This window comes from Pan paniscus, chromosome 7, assembly GCF_029289425.2.
Source record: "Pan paniscus chromosome 7, NHGRI_mPanPan1-v2.0_pri, whole genome shotgun sequence".
In the NCBI taxonomy this organism is placed as follows: Eukaryota; Metazoa; Chordata; class Mammalia; order Primates; family Hominidae; genus Pan; species Pan paniscus.
The window spans coordinates 84,503,023-84,523,291 of NC_073256.2; the positions used below are offsets into that span (position 1 = coordinate 84,503,023).

At 36.0% G+C, this 20,269-nt stretch overlaps 1 protein-coding gene across 5 annotated transcripts in view; it reads left to right on the forward strand.

Moving 5' to 3' along the window:
• Positions 1-20,269, forward strand: part of C7H8orf34 (chromosome 7 C8orf34 homolog) — a 485,474-nt gene that overhangs the window by 440,827 nt on the left and 24,378 nt on the right. For 3 of the 5 annotated variants that reach the window (XM_034966200.4, XM_008956708.7, XM_003831346.7), the window contains 2 exons: positions 2,127-2,177; positions 13,065-13,158. In XM_034966200.4, the coding sequence (XP_034822091.3) occupies positions 2,127-2,177; positions 13,065-13,158 (145 nt within the window). The remainder of the gene's footprint in view (positions 1-2,126; positions 2,178-13,064; positions 13,159-20,269) is intronic. The other 2 variants (XM_034966203.4, XM_034966201.4) reach the window with 1 other exon arrangement.

Here is a 20,269-nt window from a genome sequence, read left to right on the forward strand (position 1 = left end):
TGTCCGAATGAGGGTAAGATAGTGTGGGAAGTTCATCTCTAAGAAACAGTTTATCTATGTATAAAAATATGTATATATATATATATATAATAAACAAAAAAAAACAGTTTATCTGAAATAAGTTCGCAGCTTTCTCTGTGTGCTTTGAGTTAAATTCCTCACAGCTTGAGGGATTTATATGAACTTAATTTTTCCCAATAGTTAATGCTTTAAGCAAACAGAACTACCTTATCTCTTTCACTATCTTATCCATTGAAAATCCTACAAGTTTGGAAGCATTTGGAAACATTTAAACTACGGCATATTAATGTTTTGCCAGTGGAAATATGATTTAGGAAGAAATATTACCACCTTTGTGATTTAACCTGTGATTTCTAAGTTTTGGGGAATACCAGCATTCTATTTCTAGCTCAATTTTTGTTTTGACATGAGCATGCCTCCTGTTTTCCCCAAGTACTTGCAAGAATACATCACAATTTTTTTAAAAAAAACTAAAATGAATTTAATTTTGTATGTTTTAAATTGTTGTATCTCAGTGACATAGAAGAGTGTCACCCTGGGCCGGGTGTGGTGGCTCATGCCTGTAATTCCGGCACTTTGGGAGGCTAAGGCAGGCAGATTACCTGAAGTCAGGAGTTCGAGACCACCCTTTCCAACATGATGAAACCCTGTCTCCACTAAAAAAAAAAAAAAATTAGCTGGGCGGGGTGGCACATGTCTGTAGCCCCAGCTACTCAGGGAGGCTGAGGCAGGAGAATCACTTGAACCTGGGAGGCGGAAGTTGCAGTAAGCCCAGAAAAAAAAAAAAAAAAAAGAAGAGTATCAGACTAGAATCCAGTCCAAGGATGCTTCTCCTTGCTCCTTGACTTAGGGCACTTCACTCTACCCCTCTTGGCCTCAGTTTCCCCAAGTATTAAATTGGCCTGAGGTTGTCTTGCCCTCAATGAGATAATATATGTGTTGGTCATTGGAAAGTTAAAAAGATTCTGTAGAAACAAATGTAAGCTTTTAGCACACTTATTTAATTATGTTTTAAACACATATGGTGTCCTAGGATTTATAATTTCATGATATTTCAGAATTTATTTCCAAATGTCTCTCGTCATGGAGTATAAAAGCATAACTTATCCAAAGCACCAAGTTGTTTGACAATTTTGACCACCAATGTTTAGATGAGTTTGGGATATATGTTTAATTTGATTTTATAAATTTCAACAATTTGAGTCTGTGATTACTAGTGCTCAGTGAAGTGCTAGTAAAGACACAGATGACGGAGAATTTACTAATTACATACTAATAGGTTAAGAAAGACTTAATGTAAAGTCTGGATATAAAGGTTAATTGTCTGTCCTCTATGTAAAAAATATTTTTAAGTCCATGTTTTAGATCGTCACACAAATTTATAGAATATAGAATTTGCGACTTCTTTCCTTAGCCTAATTATGAGACTATATTTATAACATTAACAACAGAAAATGTTACACAATTTGTTTAGCATTCTGTTCCAAGATTTAGTTAGTTACTCTAGCTGCTCATTTGTTAACATGAATTAAGATCTATACGAGATCATGTCCTTTGCAGGGACATGGATGGAGCTGGAAGCCATTATCCTCAGCAAACTAACACAGGAACAGAAAACCAAACACAGCATGTTCTCACTCATAAGTGGGAGCTGAACAATGAGAACACATGGACACAGGGAGGGGAATAACACACACTGGGACCTGCTGTGGTGGCGGAGGGAGGGTAAGCATCAGGATAAATAGCTAATGCATGCAGGGCTTAATACCTAGGTGATGGGTTGATAGGTGCAGCAAACCACCATGGCACATGTTTACCTATGTAACAAACCTGCACGTCCTGCACATGTATTCCAGAACTTAAAATAAAATAAAATATATTTTAAAAATCCACTTGAAAGCTATATTGTTGTTTTGCAAAAATTCTTTTCTTTTTTTTTCAAAGAGTAAGAAGTTGGCAAACTAACAATCCCACAAGTATCAACTGTAAAGGTGGGAGAATAGCAAATATTTGGTGTTGCTCTCAGATCTCACTCTCCATGATTCTTTCATTCTTTTTCTCTCCTTCTCCTGACCTTTTCAACCTCTCTTCCTCTTTACTTCTAGGGAGAAGCCTCCAGTGGAGTAGGACACTCACTGAAAAACTACATGGAAGAAGTGAGTTTTAAGGTTGCTTTATAATGTAGTCTGAAATCAGTTTATGATACAGGATGAAGCACTCACTTGGGCTTTCTCCATCTACCTGTAGGGTTTCTAGTCTGTATGTGTTCAATGGTCATGTCCACAAAAACAAGATAATAAATAATAGGTTAGCAAAACAGGTTTTGGTGCTCATTGGGAGAAAGATACTGTGTATCAGTTCAGTGATCCTGAACATGAAAGTAAAACTGCGTAAACCTGGTACTAATATATATTTTTATACACAAATATTTGTTGATATTCAAATAAATGAGAATAACATGGTTTACATTGCAGTGTGCACAAAAAAAGACACAACCGCTCTTCCTACCGAAAGAACAATCTATACTAGGTCTGGATCCATTCATGGGACAAATGGTCATCAGGGATGATATTCATACATGCCATTATGCAAAGGGCTATCCCAACAATTAAATATATAGTAGATTTCACTTGGAAACTTTTTAGACTTCTAGATTTATTATTTTTGGAGATATCCAAGGGTGTTCTGTGTCATGGAACTTTGGACTGATGGCAAACTATTGCAGAACTCTCAGATAAACCAGTGGGCAGAGCCCATAAAACTTGGCCTGAAGCCAGACCACCGTGGCCACTAAATTAGCTGTCTAAATCCACTGCAGGTGGAGGGAACTGGGAAACAGTTTGGTGATGTTAAGAACCGCCTAAAAGGATTTTGTGGTTGCCCAAGCTCTTGGTTCAGCATTCCCCACTTAACAGTGGATCTGTGGGTGATAGGCCACCTCCACAAGAGGGATAGCTGATGCCTCTTGTAATATGTCCTGTCTAGGTCTAACCCCATGTTCCCACCTGGAGAGAACTGAGGTGCTGGGCCAAGACATGGGCTGCCTGCTGATGATAGAACTTAAGAATAAGTCTTCTAATTTTGTAGTTCTCATCCAAGAAAAATAGGCTTGTTTTCTTCATAATTACTAACGTGCAATGTAAATGTACATGTTGTACACAAGTGTAAATGCTCAATGTGGCAAGAAGGTGGAGAATTTATGCCTTTTCACTTAAAGTACTTAAAGGCTATTGTTCCTCAGACTGTGGTCCTCTGACTACAACACTGCCATCATCGGGGGCTTGTAAGAAATACAAATCCTGGGGCTCAGCCCAGACCCAAATAATCAAAATCAACATCCTAACATGATCTCCATTTGATTTATATGCATCCTAAAAGTGCCAAGATGCTCTGCCATAAAGTGTCTTTTCCAACGTTCTTTCTAGGGAGTAATGGTGTGCATCATGAAAAATCCCAATTTTGTTTAAAAAATCTCCAATTTTTTATAAAATAGGTAAAGAGAAAACCTTTATTTATAAATTTATATCTTGCTTATTCATCTACTCTCAATAATAATTTTTTGTCTCAAATAAAATATATAAAATCTCTCCAGTTTATGAGATCCATTACTGACTTTCAGTCTGAATTTTGCAAAACATGTGAACTGCCTTTCTTAGGGGTTTAGTATTACTCAGTACTTTCATTTATTATTGACTTATAGTGAGATTTTAGCTCTTTCTTAAGCCAACAGATGACCATTCTTTACAATAAAACTAAGATCTTAATTAGTAAACTATTAACTTACAACTAGTTGGCTTTTCTCACAGACAATCCATTTATGTATTAGAAAATATATATGTACTTAAACTCTTCTCCATTGAGAACATGTTTAGAATGTGAGCCATAAAATGATAGTCTTTTGTCTTTTCTCACTTAGGCTTTTATTTCACTTTTTCTTTTTTCTTCATGTTAGTAGAATTGGTAAACAATAAAAAAATAGTATTTATAAATGTTAGAAGCATTGAGGCTAAAACTGAGCTAGCAAACATTTGCTTTTATTTAGTACACAATAAAACTCAAACCATAGTGTTTACATTTTTAATATATTTAACATTTCTTACTAAAGTTTGAACAGCTCTTTGCAGATCAAATGCTCTTTTTTTCATCTAGTTTTATAATGAGACAGAATCATAACCACATGAAATTAGACAATTTTGTTTAGATCTGAATCAAAACTACAGAGATGATATGGTCTTCTCAAAAGTAAAGCTAAAATGGAGCTTTTATTCAACATCTTCTATTTTTTAATGTATTATTTGACTAAGATTTGTGGTTTTGACCAAATAAAAAATGAAATGTTTTATAATTGCCTACATTTCTTTGTCCTCAAAATAGCTCTGATAGTTAAATTTTTAAAAATATTGCATGCTTTTTACATCTAAGATGCTTGATAACTCAAGGTGGGAATAATTTTACATCACAGAAATCTTAGTTTTTGGATTATATTAACGTTCATTTAGAAAGTGTATAATTTAAAATAACTTATCAAATTCAACCAGTTCCAAATCTGGATTATCATAATTTTTGTAGCAAATTTAATCCATTTACAATATCACATTACCAGGACCAAGCTGGTGGCTCATGCCTGCAATCCTAGAACTTTGGGAGGCTGAGGCAGGAGGATTGCTAGAGGCCAGAAATTCAAAACCAGCCTGGGCAACATAGTGAGACTCTGTCTCTACAAAAAATCAAAAAATTAGCCAGTCATAGTGGTACACACCTATAGTCTCAGCTCTTCAGGAAGCTGAGGCAGGAGGATTGCTTGAGCCCAGGAGTTTGAGTCTGCATTGAGCTGTGATCTCGCCACTGCACTCCAGCCTGGGTGACAGTGTAAGATCCTGTCTCTGAAACACACACACACACACACACACACACACACACACACACACACTACCCAGACGAATAACTGGGAAGCAGCATAGTATACTGGTTAAAAATCCCTTTATCATTAGTTATCATTAAATTATAATATAATTAAATTATCATTTAATTATCATTAAATTACTAATTTAATTTATATATAATTATATAGTAATTTAAGTATATATGCATCAGGTAAGTATTGTCAATTCAAACGATTGAGAAGCCGTAAAGAACTAGACTGAAGTCAGTGATTTCATTTGAGATTCCTCACACCCTTAGGAAGTTAGTTGGTGAGGGCCAGAGGCAACATACATGGGAGTGTGAACTTACTGGCAGTGTGGCAGCTTCACAATCTCTTAGGGTGTCAAACAGAATTAAAATCACGAGACAGGTCTTTTCAAATCTGTTGAGGTTGGCTTTGCCAGATGTGCCATCTGAACCAGAAATGGGATCAATTCTATGCAACACAATATCCTGGAATCACTTTGGATGCCAGTTTTGGCCTGCTTGTCTTGTTTCTCCTGTGTAGTATTCTGCTCTCTGTGGTGTAAAGAAGTTTCAATTCTACTTCTGATGGAGAATGTATGACATTATTCCCTATAATCAATAAGAGGAAGTTTACGTTTTATCATTCACGAAGGTTTACTTTCTAAAAATTTAAATACTTATTAATTATCATAGTTTTATTTCACTTAGAAAACTAGGAAATGAAGATCTTTTTTCAAGAAAATCCTATTTTATCATTAACATTCATTAAGAACAGAAACATGCTAAATCATAATTTTTAAAAAAGTTGTAATCATGGCACTCAGACAGATGTAAAATGAACACATGTGAAAGATTTATTTAACTGATAAATTAATGAGGGAACAAATAAAGCATTCCAGTGATTTCAAAGAATTAAACTCTCACTTACATAGTCATAAAGGAATGCTGAAATGACTTTATAAATCGATGGAAAAATTGGCAAATTTAATCACTATCCATAGGATAACACTCTATTGCATTCTAATGGACACGATTTACATTTATATGGACAAGAGGCATTTGCACTGCTACCATTTTCTACAAATTCCATAATTGTAAAATAGCTAAAGTCAATGAAGTCCCAGAGCTTCTGTAAAATCAGGCATGCTCGAAAAATGACTTGTTTTTCATTGATACACCCAATCATCTTTTGTTTTTTTTCCTAAGTCTTTTACAAATTCATACTACAATTTCCTTGGAAAGAAAAGCCACCAAGTGGAATGAGTTGGAAAAGAAGATGAAGTACAATCCCAAAGTATAGTGTAGGATGGCAAAATAGTCATGTAAATTTATTTAAGTATTTTGCATTTACTTTGTAATGTTTTTCACAACCTACTGTACTTTTCTGACTTTGTTATTACTCTCTCTCTTTCATTTTCCCAGATTCTATTAATTTATACGAATAGCTCTTAATCTTAAGTAACTTTTACAATTCCCAAAATAAATGGGCTTCGTAAGTAAAATTCACATAAAAATTGTGGATTTTGGCCCAGCTCATGCCTGTAATCCCAGCACTTTGGGAGGCCGAGGTGGGCAGATTGCAGTCCAGGAGTTAGAGACCAGACTGGGCAACATGGTGAAACCCCATCGCTAAACACACACACAAACACACACATACACACCCCACATGGATAGTATGAACCATTTCATTAACAAATGCAACAAGAAAGTTATTTACAAACTTTACAAATTTAGCTGTGTACATTATATAAAGGGAATTTCATTTTAACGGAAGTGATTTTTAACGGAAGGATTAATTCTTTGTCAGTGGAAGCAGTCCATTACATGTATCCAGAGTGGAGTGTGCCTTTGTTTGTTTTATAATATGCTTCAGGGAATCTTATTTTACAGGGATTCCACAGTTATGGAAGTAAAATTAAAGTGATTAAACCATTTTGAAATATAGAAACTGATGTTTTGTGCGTTAGTGACATATTAATACCAAATGAAAAGAAATACTTAGTTGATTCAGATTTAAAACAGCCAATGGTAGAAGTTTGAGCAAAGAAGTAATTTTTTTTTTCTTGAAATACACTGAACTTTCAGGGCCACGTATGATAAATCACTGATTGGTTGCATTTAGAGAATCTAAAAATAAGCTCTTCATGTGGATCAACAATGCTGCTGAAGTTTGTAAAGCACTTATTCTGTTAGCAGATAGAATAATATATTGATTCAGAGCTAGCAACCATTTTCCATGTGATGAATATCACTATTTCCCACCACTCCTAGTCCCTGTACATTTGCTGTAATTATGGTGAAAGTGTTTTAGAAAAAGAATGAATAGGATTTCTTCTAAAAGTAACACAAAGAAGTTGCTCTTGGGAATATGAAAAAGTTTGTACTACACTCAGATACAGTTTAATATTCTTGTGGAAAATGTATATTTGAATAAGTTGGCAAAGAGGGACACGTCAGCTTTTGTATTTTAAAATGTTCAAGATTTTAGCTCTTTGACCCCATCAAAAAGAATTATATGTAGCCTTATGGGTTGAGCTTTAGACATACATAGTGGTGCTTGTTGGCACTGATAAAGTGAACAGGTGCGTTATATTACTAGCTCTATTATGGGGAAAACCAAAGTAAAACATTTAAATCATCTATTAACAGTAATATTTGTACTATCTTTATGATTACAATAATTCAACATTTTAAAGTTCTTCCCAAACTACATATTTTACCAAGCTAATGTTCCATTTGTACTTTAGGCAATTTGCATTAATTAGAGAATAGTTGAATGCTGCTTATCTGTTCAGGAATAAAGCCATTAAAACCGAAAACCAATCAGTAGTATTGCTTGATATGCTGAACTATTGTGGGAAAATAACACAATTGACTTACTACTCATATCTTTTTCATGAAAACAAATTTTAGTATTTCAATCAAAAAGCTAAATAACCAAAATATTTTTAAATTAAAAACACTTTTTCATGATCACTTTAAATTTTTCTGTTTTAAAGGAATCACTTCAGCAATTTCATTTACCCTTATGTATCCAAAATGTCTATTTTTCATATTTCTTCTTTGAACATCAGAGACTATGTCACATTTTTTAAAAACTGCAGCAGTGTGATTTCCCTCTCTGAAATTTTACTTCTGTTATCTTCTACATAGTTATGGAGTTTTAAATCTACAATTTTTTACATTTATGCTGTTTTTCGGTGTAGCTCAGCAAGATCAAATTTAATAATTCATAAATTTAAAAAAAAGCAAGTTAAAGTCCTTACAATAAACACTGGTTTATATCTAAATGGTATATTCCAAGATTGAGTGTCTTTTTTTTTTTTTTGCTGACTTTCCCTGCAATAGGCCATCTAGTGCCTCTCACATTCTACCGTCTAAAGGAATCTAGACCTAGATAGATACTACTTATGAAGTACAAGAGATCATCTAATCCAGTAACTATCCCATTCTATCCCAAAAGAGACTTTAGCATGCCTTGGATTCACCAGGATAAAAAGCTGTGCCTTCTGACCCCTGGGGCAGTGAGTTTCTGCTGTGGAGCCCATCTCTCCTATGATAGGAGTTTAAGTTTTAATCCAATTAAAAGGCCATTTTCAAGAGCTGCTTGTGCTAAAAATCTTGTGCTTTTATTTTTAAAATGAAAATCACTTTTGAGGCTGGGCGTGGTGGCTCACGCCTGTAATCCCATCACTTTAGGAGGCAGAGGCGGAGGATGGCTTAATCCCAGGAATTGAAGACCAGTCTGGGCAACGGAGAGAGACCCTGTCTCTACAAGGAGTTAAAGAAAAAAAAAAGAAAAAGTTATTGAGGTATAGTGGCACGTGCCTGTAGTTCCAGCTACTCCTGAGGCTGAGAGGGGAGAATGGCTTGAGTTCAGGAGGTCGAGGCTGCAGTGTGCCATGTTTGTGTCACTGCACTCCAGTCTGGGCAATAGAGAACATGTCTCAAAAAAAAAGAAAAAAGAAAAAGAAAATCATTTTGAAATTTGGTTTTGCTTTCTTTTGTAAAAGGAAAATTTGAGGGCCCCAAAATTATTAACCTAAAGGGAAAAGTCAAGCTGGGAACTGCTGAAGGCAACCTGCCTTCCACTCTGTTCAAAGCCATGCTGCTGCTCACTGAAATAGAGGTGCACGCCTGTAATCCCAGCACTTTGGGAGGCCAAGGCGGGTGGATCACGAGATCAGGAGATCGAGACCAGCCTGGCCAACATGGTGAAACCCCGTCTCTATTAAAAATGCAAAAATTATCTGAGCATGGAGGCGTGTGCCTGCAATCCCAGCTACTCGGGAGGCTGAGGCAGGAGAATTGCTTGAACCTGGGAGGCGGAGGTTGCAGTGAGCCGAGATCGTGCCATTGCACTCTGGCCTGGGCAACAGGGCGAGACTTCGTCTCAAAAAGAAAAAAAAAAAAAAGAAGCATATCTGACGGCTTCCTTTGGAAAGCCTTATCAGAAACTCAAAAGAATGCAACCTTTTGTCTCTCCCCTACCTGAGATCTGGAAGCCCCTCCCTACTTCAAGCTGGAGCTGTCCCCACTTTTCTGGACGGAACCAATGTACTTCTTACATACATTGATTGATGTCTCATGTCTCCCCAAAATGTAGAAAACCAAGCTGTGCCCCGACCACCTCGGGCACATGTCGTCAGGACTTACTGAGGCTGTGTCACAGGTATGCATCCTCAACTTTGGCAAAAAAAACTTTCTAAATCAACCGAAACCATCTCAGATATTTGGGGTTCACACTTTCAATATTAAAAATAAACTTTTTTAGAACAGTTTTAGTAACCATATCTGTATTGTGTGCAGCTTTCCACAGGTTTTCCCTGTCATTTTCTCTTCCATGATCGCATCCAGGATCCACAATACATTTAGTCATTGTGTCTCCTTAGGCTTTTCTTGGTTGTGACCCTTTCTCACAACCAAGCTTTCCCTGTGTTTAAAGACCACAGTGGCTTTCAGGAGTACAGCTCAGATATTTTATATTTTCATCATAATTAGATTGGGTTAACGTGTTTTTAGGAGGAAGACCACAGAGGTAAAATTTAATTTTCATCACATCCTGTCAAGGGTACATCCTATCAATATGCCGTATTGCTGTTGACCTTGGTCACCTGGCTGGAGATAGGGTTTGTCAGGTTTCTTCACTGTAAAGTTACTTTTATCCTTTCCCTATCCCTCCTGAACTATTTGAAAGAAAGTCACTAAACACAGCCCACACTTAAAAAGTGGGAAGTTATTCCCCACATCCTTAAGGGTGGAGAATTTACATAAATTATTTGAAATGCTCCTGTATACATATTTGTCTATTCTCATCCATTCATTTATTTATTTGAACATTTATTTTTATCTATATGGACTTACAGATATTTATTGCATATTTTGGATAATGACCCAATACTGGCTTATGTGTTTTGTTACTCAAATTGTTCTAGCTTTGGCTAATGACAGCTTTTTCAGTTAGTCCCTTATCTTTTTGACATACTTCCATCATTGTGTGTGTGTGTGTGTGTGTGTGTGTGTGTGTGTGTGTGTGTGTGTTTTCGAGTACTTTCTTGCTTTTTGGCACTACCAGATGGTTCGGCTTATCTTGTACATTTCCTCCCTCAGTCCTAGGGAGTCCAATCATTTATCCAGAAACCCTGGTTCTTTCATTGGAGAATGATTTTAGAAACCAAGATTGGGGTGGTAGGTGTGTTAATTGCTACTGAGTGTCATTGCTTCTAAGTCTTCTCAGGTGCCAGAGTAGAGAAACATATGTGTATATATGAATATGGGCCAGGCATGGTTGCTCACATCTGTAATCTCAGCTACTTGGGAGGCTGAGGCAGGAGGATCACTTGGGCCCTGGAGGTTGAGGTGAGTCATTATCTCACCACTACACTCCAGCCCGGGCAACAAAGTGAGAGTCTGTCTCAGAAAAAAAAAAGAAAATAAATAAATAAAAAGAAATACATATCAACATTTCTGTGTGTAGCCATCTGTATATATAGTAAGGTAAACACGAATTCATACCGACGTCTTTAACTCTAATACATTATGCACAGATCATTCCCGTCTCTTTCCCCTGCTTATCTGTAAATTGCCACACCAGCAGTGAGAAACCTGGCTCCCATCATCCATTTACTTTACTGTTCATTTCCAGAGTACATATATAGTGGTTTCAGAATTGTTAACCCATACTCCTATGGAAAGCAAGTTTATCAACTCAAGTACAGTGCATATGTATAGTTCCTTTAGCCTTTGGTCTTACAAACTCCACTCATTTTCAAAGTTAGTTAGGTTAGCACCTTATTTCCTCCCCCTTCAGTGAGGTTGTTTCATACATCTGTAACACATTTATGTTCTTTCTTTTTTGATATATTGCCATTCATTCTTGGATTCCCCAACTTCCTAATTGATTTTTTTCATTTGCATACATTAAAGCTTATGGTATAAAATTCTATGGGTTTTGACAAATGCTTAATGTCTTGCATTTGCCATGATGATATCACACAGAATAGTTTTACTGCCCTAAAATATATCCTGTGCATCACACAACCAACCCACCACTCCACTTCCAAACTTCTGGAAAATTGTGCTGTTTTGAAACTCTAGATTGGGGCTGAACTTCTCCAGAATTTGACATCAAACTGAAAGCCGTGGCAGATAGAATATTTATCTCATAAAGGAACTGTTTTAAGCAAAGTGGACATTTAATGACTGGTGGTGTCATGTTTCTTAAATATCAAGGGTTGTGGAACTTTATTTTTACCTTGTTAGTATTTGTCTGAATAAAAATAAAGCACAATATCTCATATTGGAGAAAAATATAATTGAAAGGGGGTAGAGATGATGAGTGAATTTGAGAGATAAAGAGTGAATTGACAGATCATATTGATTTTATGTTTTTAATTTTCCAAATATGTTTGAAAACATGTTCTTGAGTCGTGGCTCAATAAATTTAAAGTCGTTATTTTGTTCTAGAGGAGAACCATCTTTCCCCTCTCCTTCCTTTTTACCCTTTGTCCTCTCCTTTCTTTTCTTCGTTACCTCCTCCTATATGAATGTTTACCTAGTAAGTCCCTATTTTGTGCAAGGGATATAGTAGACGCTAGGAATGCATAGGTGAAAAAAGTTATTTATGACCACAAGGACCTTTTTTATTATTTTTAAGGACGGAAAAGATGAAAGTATAATTATTACGTGGTATGATTCTATTGGTATAATAGGCACATAAAGGAACAGAGGAGTAACTCTGCCTTGCAGGATCAGGGAAGACTTCCAGTAGAAGTGACTCCCGAGCCTTGGAAGAGGAGTGTTAATGTTTAAGACAGATAAGGAAATGCATTGTAGAGCTACCAGTTAATTATAGCTGGAGTGGTCAAGGTGGGATTGAGAGAATAGTATGATAGAACATGTTAGACAAGTATGGATCATGCAGGGCTTTGAGTTTAAATCTTACCCAGGGAATAATGAATAGAGCCACTGAAAAATTATAAGCAACATAGTGATTACATCATATGGCAACTTAAAAAGCGTGCTCTGGCAGATGACTGGTGGGAGAATTAGACAGGATATGATACATGATCCTGGAAAACTTCCCAGATGGCTATTACTACAGTCAGGGTGGGAGATAATGAGGGTCTGCTTTAGTTCAATGACAGAAGGGAAAGAGCAGCAAGGAAGTATATGAGAAATATGTTAACAAACTTTAGAAAGTGAGAAGAGGAAGGAGGCAGTGAAGTAATACTAGGAGAGTAAAATCAAAGATGTTCTCTAAATCCCATTCATCTTCATTCTCATTAAAGGGAATTTGAAACCTTGATGGCAAAGAGGCACATTTTATGCCATTTTATATTGAATATTTCATGATTATGTTTCCAAGAATGAGTGTCAACATTTCCATAAAAATATTAATTCATAAGGAATACAGTTCAGGTGTTTCTTGACTCTAAATGTTATTAAAAGAAGAATGTAAAAAATGAGTTCAGAGTTTGTAGTATGTCTATGACATGAAAATGAATTTAAAGTTAGAGCTCTCCTTTTTTTAATGAGGAAATTATCCTGATGGTTTTTGAAGATGCAGTTCATAAAGATTGAAGTGATTATCCACATTAATGTTCATGATATCAAAACAGAGTTTAATCTAAAATAAATATGTTCTTTTGCAGGATGAATCCTTAAAGCAATTGCAGGTAGTTCATCAACCATGGATCTTGCCAAGTGACACAGAAAGTGAAGGAGTGGAAGCAGAACAAGAGAAAAGTGAGTAGACACTATTGTTTATTGACAAATTTCTTTTACCAGAAGGAAATCCACAATAAAGCTATTTCACTTTCATAGCAATAAACAACTTCTGTAAAAAAAAAAAAAAAAATCCAGACTCTGTTAGGAAGAACATGTAAAGACAAGCTATCCTTCAGGTCTATGTCTTCATTCAGTAACATCTTAATTATGGTACAGAGACTCATAGACTAACTTTCTAGAAAAAAAAAAAGCAATTCTTTCTAAAGACCAACATAGAGTGTCTAGTTGGAATATGAATCTTCTATGAATAGTCTACGATTACATCAGTGATAATTTATAATTATTTTCAAAATTTCAAAATATGTCAGGATCAGCTGATTATTATATATGAAATTATACTCATTAGTTAAATGAAGATATTTACATATGTAGACACTGTTTTAAGTTCACAAAACAAGTTAATATTATAAGATAACTGAAAACAAGTAGACTAATGGCTCTTGGTTCAAGTCACCATATTCTAATAATAATGAGGAATGAATCACTATACTAATGCCATGGCTCAGTGCATGCTCTCCAGGGTTTATTGAAATTGTAAGACATATGGGCCCAGAAATCTGGTTGAGAAGTTAGTATCAAATTTTATTTATTTATTTTTCTAGTGGTAGCCCTCAGAGAAAAATAACAATTGTATGTGATAATGTAGCCCTCATGATAATTGGTGTGATGTGATGAATAAATAATTCTCCTGAGCCATAACCATGAGAAATACTGATATGTTACATAGGTAGCATTATAATCATGAATCTGGAGAATCCAGGAAATTACACTTACAGGTTAAAAGCCATTTTAAAATGTTCTTATCCCACTTCCCCACTTCCATACTGTGGGTTTATGTGGTCAGAGGGAGCACACGCATGAGAGTGAGTGCTCAGGTTAGAGGAGGAGGATGGAGGCCAAGGTTCACTCAGCTGTCACATTCAGGAATAGAGTAAACACAGTGGTACTTTATAGATTCTATTGAAGGAAAACAGCACCCATCTTCTATAGAAAACAACTGATAGGCTGGGCATGGTGGCTCACCCCTGTAATCCCAGCATTTTGGGAGGCCGAGGTGGGCAGATCACCAGGTCAAGAGATGGAGACCATCCAGGCCAACATGGTGAAACCCCGTCACTACTAAAAATACAAAAATTAGCTGGCCATGGTGGTGCTCACCTGTAGTCCCAGCTCCTTGGGAGGCTGAGGCAGGAGAATTGCTTGAAACTGGGAGGCGGAGGTTGCAGTAAGCCGAGATCGCGCCACTGCACTCCAGCCTGGCGACAGAGCGAGACTCCGTCTAAAAAAAAAAAAGAAAACAACTGATAAAGATGGAGAAAGTAGAATGTACTTTAAGCAAGTACAAAAGCAAAGAGTATTTTGGAAGTCCCTTAATGCAAGGAATCCTAAGTAAAATGGTTTAGAAAATATAATACTGTGGGATACAGAGAAAAGAATCCCCAAATGTGAAAGTATTAATAGTGCTCCAAAAGTTTTATGAAAAAATGCAAACATATCCACATCCCCCCATCTTCCCACATATTTAAATATACATAATCTCTCATTCTAGATTTTGGCTGTAGTGGTTTTCCACCAATTCTTTTGAGGCCTTCGAAAATTTCATGTTAAAAAAAACCTTCAAGCACTGTGGGTGTGTATTGTATAAACACAATATGGGAAAGTGTGCTAGTTTTACTGTTAGATCCTACAAGAGGTGCCCAAAGTGGGCAAAACTGGTAAACAACATCCTTATAGAATGCAGAGCATGTTAATTATATGAGTGTGCTATATTTTATAATAAACTAAAATTTAGACAAGAAAATAATCCATCAAAATAGTATATTATATCCAGTTTCAAATTTAGTCTTCTTTTCTTTTCCTTAAATCCATATATCTTCAATCAATATTAAGAGTAGAAAACATAGCCTAATCATGTAAAGGATATGCAAATCCCCAGAACTTTCTTCAACCCTTGTCACCTAATACGCATTGCCTTTCTGCTTATATTTTTACAATATTTTGGCAATAAGTTTTAGTTTTCTTCTCTTCTACTAGGGTACAAGTTATTTGAGGGAAAGGGTCCATTCCCTTTTTCATCTTATTGAGACACAAAATAAGCCTTCAATAAATATCAGAAGAATTAGTAAATGAATGAGAAAATGAATGAATAGATTTATTTTTTTCCAACTTGTTTATCAGGACAGTTAGAAATTAAAAAATAAAACAAAATAAATAACTATTGTAACTATGAATAACTGTTATAAAAGTTATTTATACTTTTATTAAAATTTTAACATTGGATTTATAGTTTATCCATGGGTTTTGCTAAATGGTCCATCAATCACTCTAAGAAAGTCCATTCCTGAACTCTTGTAACCGTAGAACTAGAACCAAACATATTTGATCTTAGCAATGTTGTACTGGGAGACGACCCTTGACAATGGTAAATTGCTTGAAATAAAATCAGGGTTTAAAGTAATTGGGTAGTAATGGGAGCCATCTGGAAATGGAATGCTAGTTAGCATTGTAGCCAGGCTCCCAGCACAGAGATGCAAATAAGAGTAGCTTCCATCAACCAGGTGCTGGGACATGTATACATTGGAGCCACTGAAGCATTGGTATCTCCACTGATACTTTCAGTCAACGCATGTGGTTTGTAGAACAGCTGGCTAGATATGCGTAGATCATCTACCTCTGTCTCAGGAAAAGGAAATAAATGACATAAATCTTTGTGAGCCCAGTATCTGATTTAGAATTTACAGGCTCATATCCTAGAAACTTATGAGTGAGGAAGATGACAAGTTTACCATTTCAACAACACCTGTTTCTTGACTCAGCTTTCTATAAATTATGCCTAGGTAATTTTATGGAATCGTCTAATTTCTCTTGAGACAAGATCATCTTGGCAGAAAGCTTCCAAATAACGTCAGGGGTAATGCATATTTCTTATCGCATCATTTAAAAATAAGACTTAGCTCAAATAAATTTTTATAAATCAGCACCTTTGGGAAAAGATATTGTGAACAATTAAATAGGGAGCTTTATAAACTTTTTATAAGCAAGATGAGCAAAACCCTTGATTAAATAGATTTTTTTTCTTTATTCTGCTTTTAATTAAAAAGTATAAATTCAAGTGTGAAAAAACTTGTGTCAGGGTTGTGTTTCTTTCTAATCTCTCAGATTATGGTCTGAAGTCACTAAACAAATCAAATTCCAAATATTTGAATCTGCTGGGGTACTTGTTTAATACTCATATTCTGGGACTCTATTTCAGACCTACTAAATCAGAATCTCTGTGGCTGGGACTCTGAATTCTGCATTTTTCATACTTTGGTAATATTTGCTTATTCTAAAAGTTGAGAACTAGAAGAAAAATTTCAATGAATCAGAGGGTTATGTTTTCTGAATCAGCTTCATAGTATTGTTAAACTTTGGGTCTTCTTTTTCTAGGCTTCTTTCCTCATCTATAAATAAGTTTGAATATAAAATGTGAGTTTGGAGAAAAAGGAAGGCTAAAATTTGAAGAAATATACATGGAGAAGACATGGAAGACAGTGTATTAGTCTGTTTTCACACTGCTATAAAGAACTGCCTGAGACTGGGTAATTGTAAAGAAAAAAGGTTTAATTGATTCACAGTTCCCCATGTCTGGGGAGGCCTCAGGAAACTTACAGTCATGGCAGAAGGAGAAGGAGAAGCAAGCACTTTCTTCTAAGGAGAGAGAGAGAGCAGTGAAAGCCACACATTTTTAAACCATCAGATCTCGTGAGAACTCATTATCACGAGAACAACAAGGCGGATATCTGCCCCCATGATCCAACTACCTCCCACCAGGCCCCTCTTCTGACACATGGGGATTACAATTTGACATGAGATTTGGGTGGGGACACTGAGCCAAATAATATCAGACAGGTCCTCCAGACTGTGGGTTCAATGCTTACAAAATCAAAACATAAAACATCTAGAATCAATTTAGCCAGTACCCTCTAATTACAGTTTAGATTTTTAAAAACACAAATAAACAAGCTAAAAACACACAAGCAAACAAACAACCAAACCAAACCAAACCAACAAAACAACACAAATGTCCCAAATAAAGAAATAATAGCCATAGTCACAGATGAAAGCTAATGCTGTCATAAAACATTAAGACTTCCCCACTTGGGTTTGGGTCCTAGTTCTTCCTGAGGTCTTAATGTCTGTAACAGTAGGTAATTTGGCCCTGGGTCTCCTTAAGGCAGGGCGATTGAGATGATGACACGGTATAGAGCCTGTCACCTGCAAGGACTGACTCAGGTATAAAAAGGGAAATAAAATACCTGTACTCTCTAACTGTGGAACAAGCCATGAAATTTGCTATTGGTATTAGACTTTGAATGAAAAATGTAAAGATACACATAGGGAATCAAACTCTCAGCTCTGTACTTTGGTTATTGGGTTCAAACTTAAACTATCTGTATTGTCAGAAACCCCACATTATAATAACAATTGGCCAGCTTCATTAAAATTCACAGGGTCCTCTCATGTGTAAATGTAAGAACTGGGGCATTTAGAACTCCCAAAGATTTAAATATCAACTCCTGCTGAAGATGAGCTCTCAATCAAATTACAAGCTGCCTGAAAAGTTATAGCAAAACAACAGAGTCAGCAAATGCTAAAAACACTAGAATTAGAATGATGAGAAAGGAAAGAAATAAGACAATCAGAAAGAGACCATATTAAAAGTATGCTTAAGATATTTAAAGATATAGATCAGGCGCAATGGCTCACGTCTGTAATCCCAGCACTTTCGGAGGCCAAGGCGGGCAGATCACGAGGTCAGGAGATCGAGACCATCCTGGCTAACACGGTGAAACCCCGTCTCTACTAAAAATACAAAAAATTAGTCGGGCATGGTGGCGGGCGTCTGTAGTCCCAGCTACTCGGAAGGCTGAGGCAGGAGAATCGTTTGAACCCGGGAGGTGGAGGTTGCAGTGAGCCGAGATCACACCACTGCACTCCAGCCTGGGCGACAGAGTGAGACTCCATCTCAAAAAAAAAAAAAAAAAAAAAGATATTTAAAGATAGAAAAGGAAAAGGAACCATACTGAAAGAATTCTAAAGTAAGGAAAAAGACAAAGAGATATTTAAAAGATTATCAAGAACTTCTCCAAGTAAAAAAAGTTACTGAAATTAAAAACTTAATGTTTTAAATATCTCATTAAAAAATTCTGAAGATAGAATTAGATGAAAGAAAAATAGAAAGTTTGCCAGAAAACAGTAAAAAATATAAAGAGATGGAAAATTCAAATTTCAGGTTAAGTGGCATGTGATATGTGTGTGTATGAGTGTGTGTGTGTATGAGTGTGTGTGTGTATGTGTGTATGTATGCATATATAAAAATACATACATGTACTTACAAACATATATAGATACAGCTTTTAATATATATGTGTATATGTATACATACACAAACATACATATATATTATAAGCTGCATATAGTACAATCTCCACAAGAGAAAATAGAAGAAAGGCAATAGTGAAAGATACAGTGACTAAAAAATTTTCCAGAATTAATGGAAAGTTTTAATTCCCAAATTGGAAAGCATAACAAACACTATTTATTTTGATATTCACATTGTAAAAATACAGAATATCACAAAGAAAGAAAATCTAAAAAACAACAAGAAAAAGCACATAGATTGTATAAAAATAGTAAAGTTAGACAGTGGAATTTTCTTCAGTTAAAACTACATACTTCCAAAAGGCTGAGAGTAAATCTTGTGCCCAGAGAAACTACTGTGTATGAGTGATCACTACTCACAGACCTTTACTGAAGAAATTGTTCTAGGTTATATTTCAGTAGAAAAATAATTGATTCCAGAAGGATTTTCAAGTATTAAAAAAGCAAATATTAGAAGAAAAATTGGTAAACATGTTATCAACCTTTAAGAATTACTGGCAAACATAAAAAGGAACAAGATCATATTCTTTGCAGGGACATGGATGAAGGTGGAGGCCATTATCCTCAGCAAACCAACGCAAAGACAGAAAACCAAACACCAAGTGTTCTCACTTATAAGTGGGAGCTGAATGATGAGAACACATGGACACATGCAGGGGAACAACACTGGGGCCTGTCTGAAGTAGGGTAGAGCATCAGGAAGAATAGCTAACGGATGCTGGGCTTAATACCTATAGGTGGTGGGATAATCTATGCAGCAAACCACCATGGCACACATTTACCTATGTAACAAACCTGCACGTCCTGCCCATGCACCCTGAACTTGAAATAAAATAAAAGTTGAAGATTAAAAAAATTACTGGCAAAAATAAAAAAAAGTATTAATTTCCAATAGAAAACAGGAAATGGGAGGGAGAAAAATATGGTACATATAAAAATGTGTTGGTATAAATAAGTCTAAATAGTTCATAATTACAAAAACCTGGTATAATAAATAAATGGTGATGTGAAAGTGCTGCTTAATCTAGTTTCATTTATTATTAACATAACAAATGTTATATTCATAAGCTATGAGGGTCTTTAAACTTATATGTGCATGCAGGTTGAGTATCTCTTATCTGAAATTATTGGAACCAGAAGTGTTTCAGATTTTTGATATTTTTGATTTGGGAATTTTTTTTCTGTTTTTAAAAATTTCTTTGAGACAGTGTGACAGGGTCTCACTCTCACCCAGACTGGAGTGCAGGGGGGCAATCACAGCTCACTGAAACCTCTGCCTCCAGGGCTCAAGCAATCCTCCCACCTCAGCCTCCCGAGTAGCTGGGACTACAGATGTGCACCACCACACTTGGCTATTCTTTTTATTTTTGTAGAAACAAGGTCTCGCTATATTGCCCAGGCTGGTCTCGAACTCCTGGGCTCAAGCAATCCTCCCTCCCTGCCCTCCCAAAGTGCTGGGATTACTGGCATGAATCATTGTGCCCAGTATATATATATATATATATATATATATATATATATATATATTTAGACAGGCTCTTGCTCTGTCACCCAGGCTGGACTGCAGTGGCACAATCATAGCTCACTGCAGCCTCAACCTTCTGGGGCCAAGTGATTCTCCCACTGGGACTACAGGTTTACACCA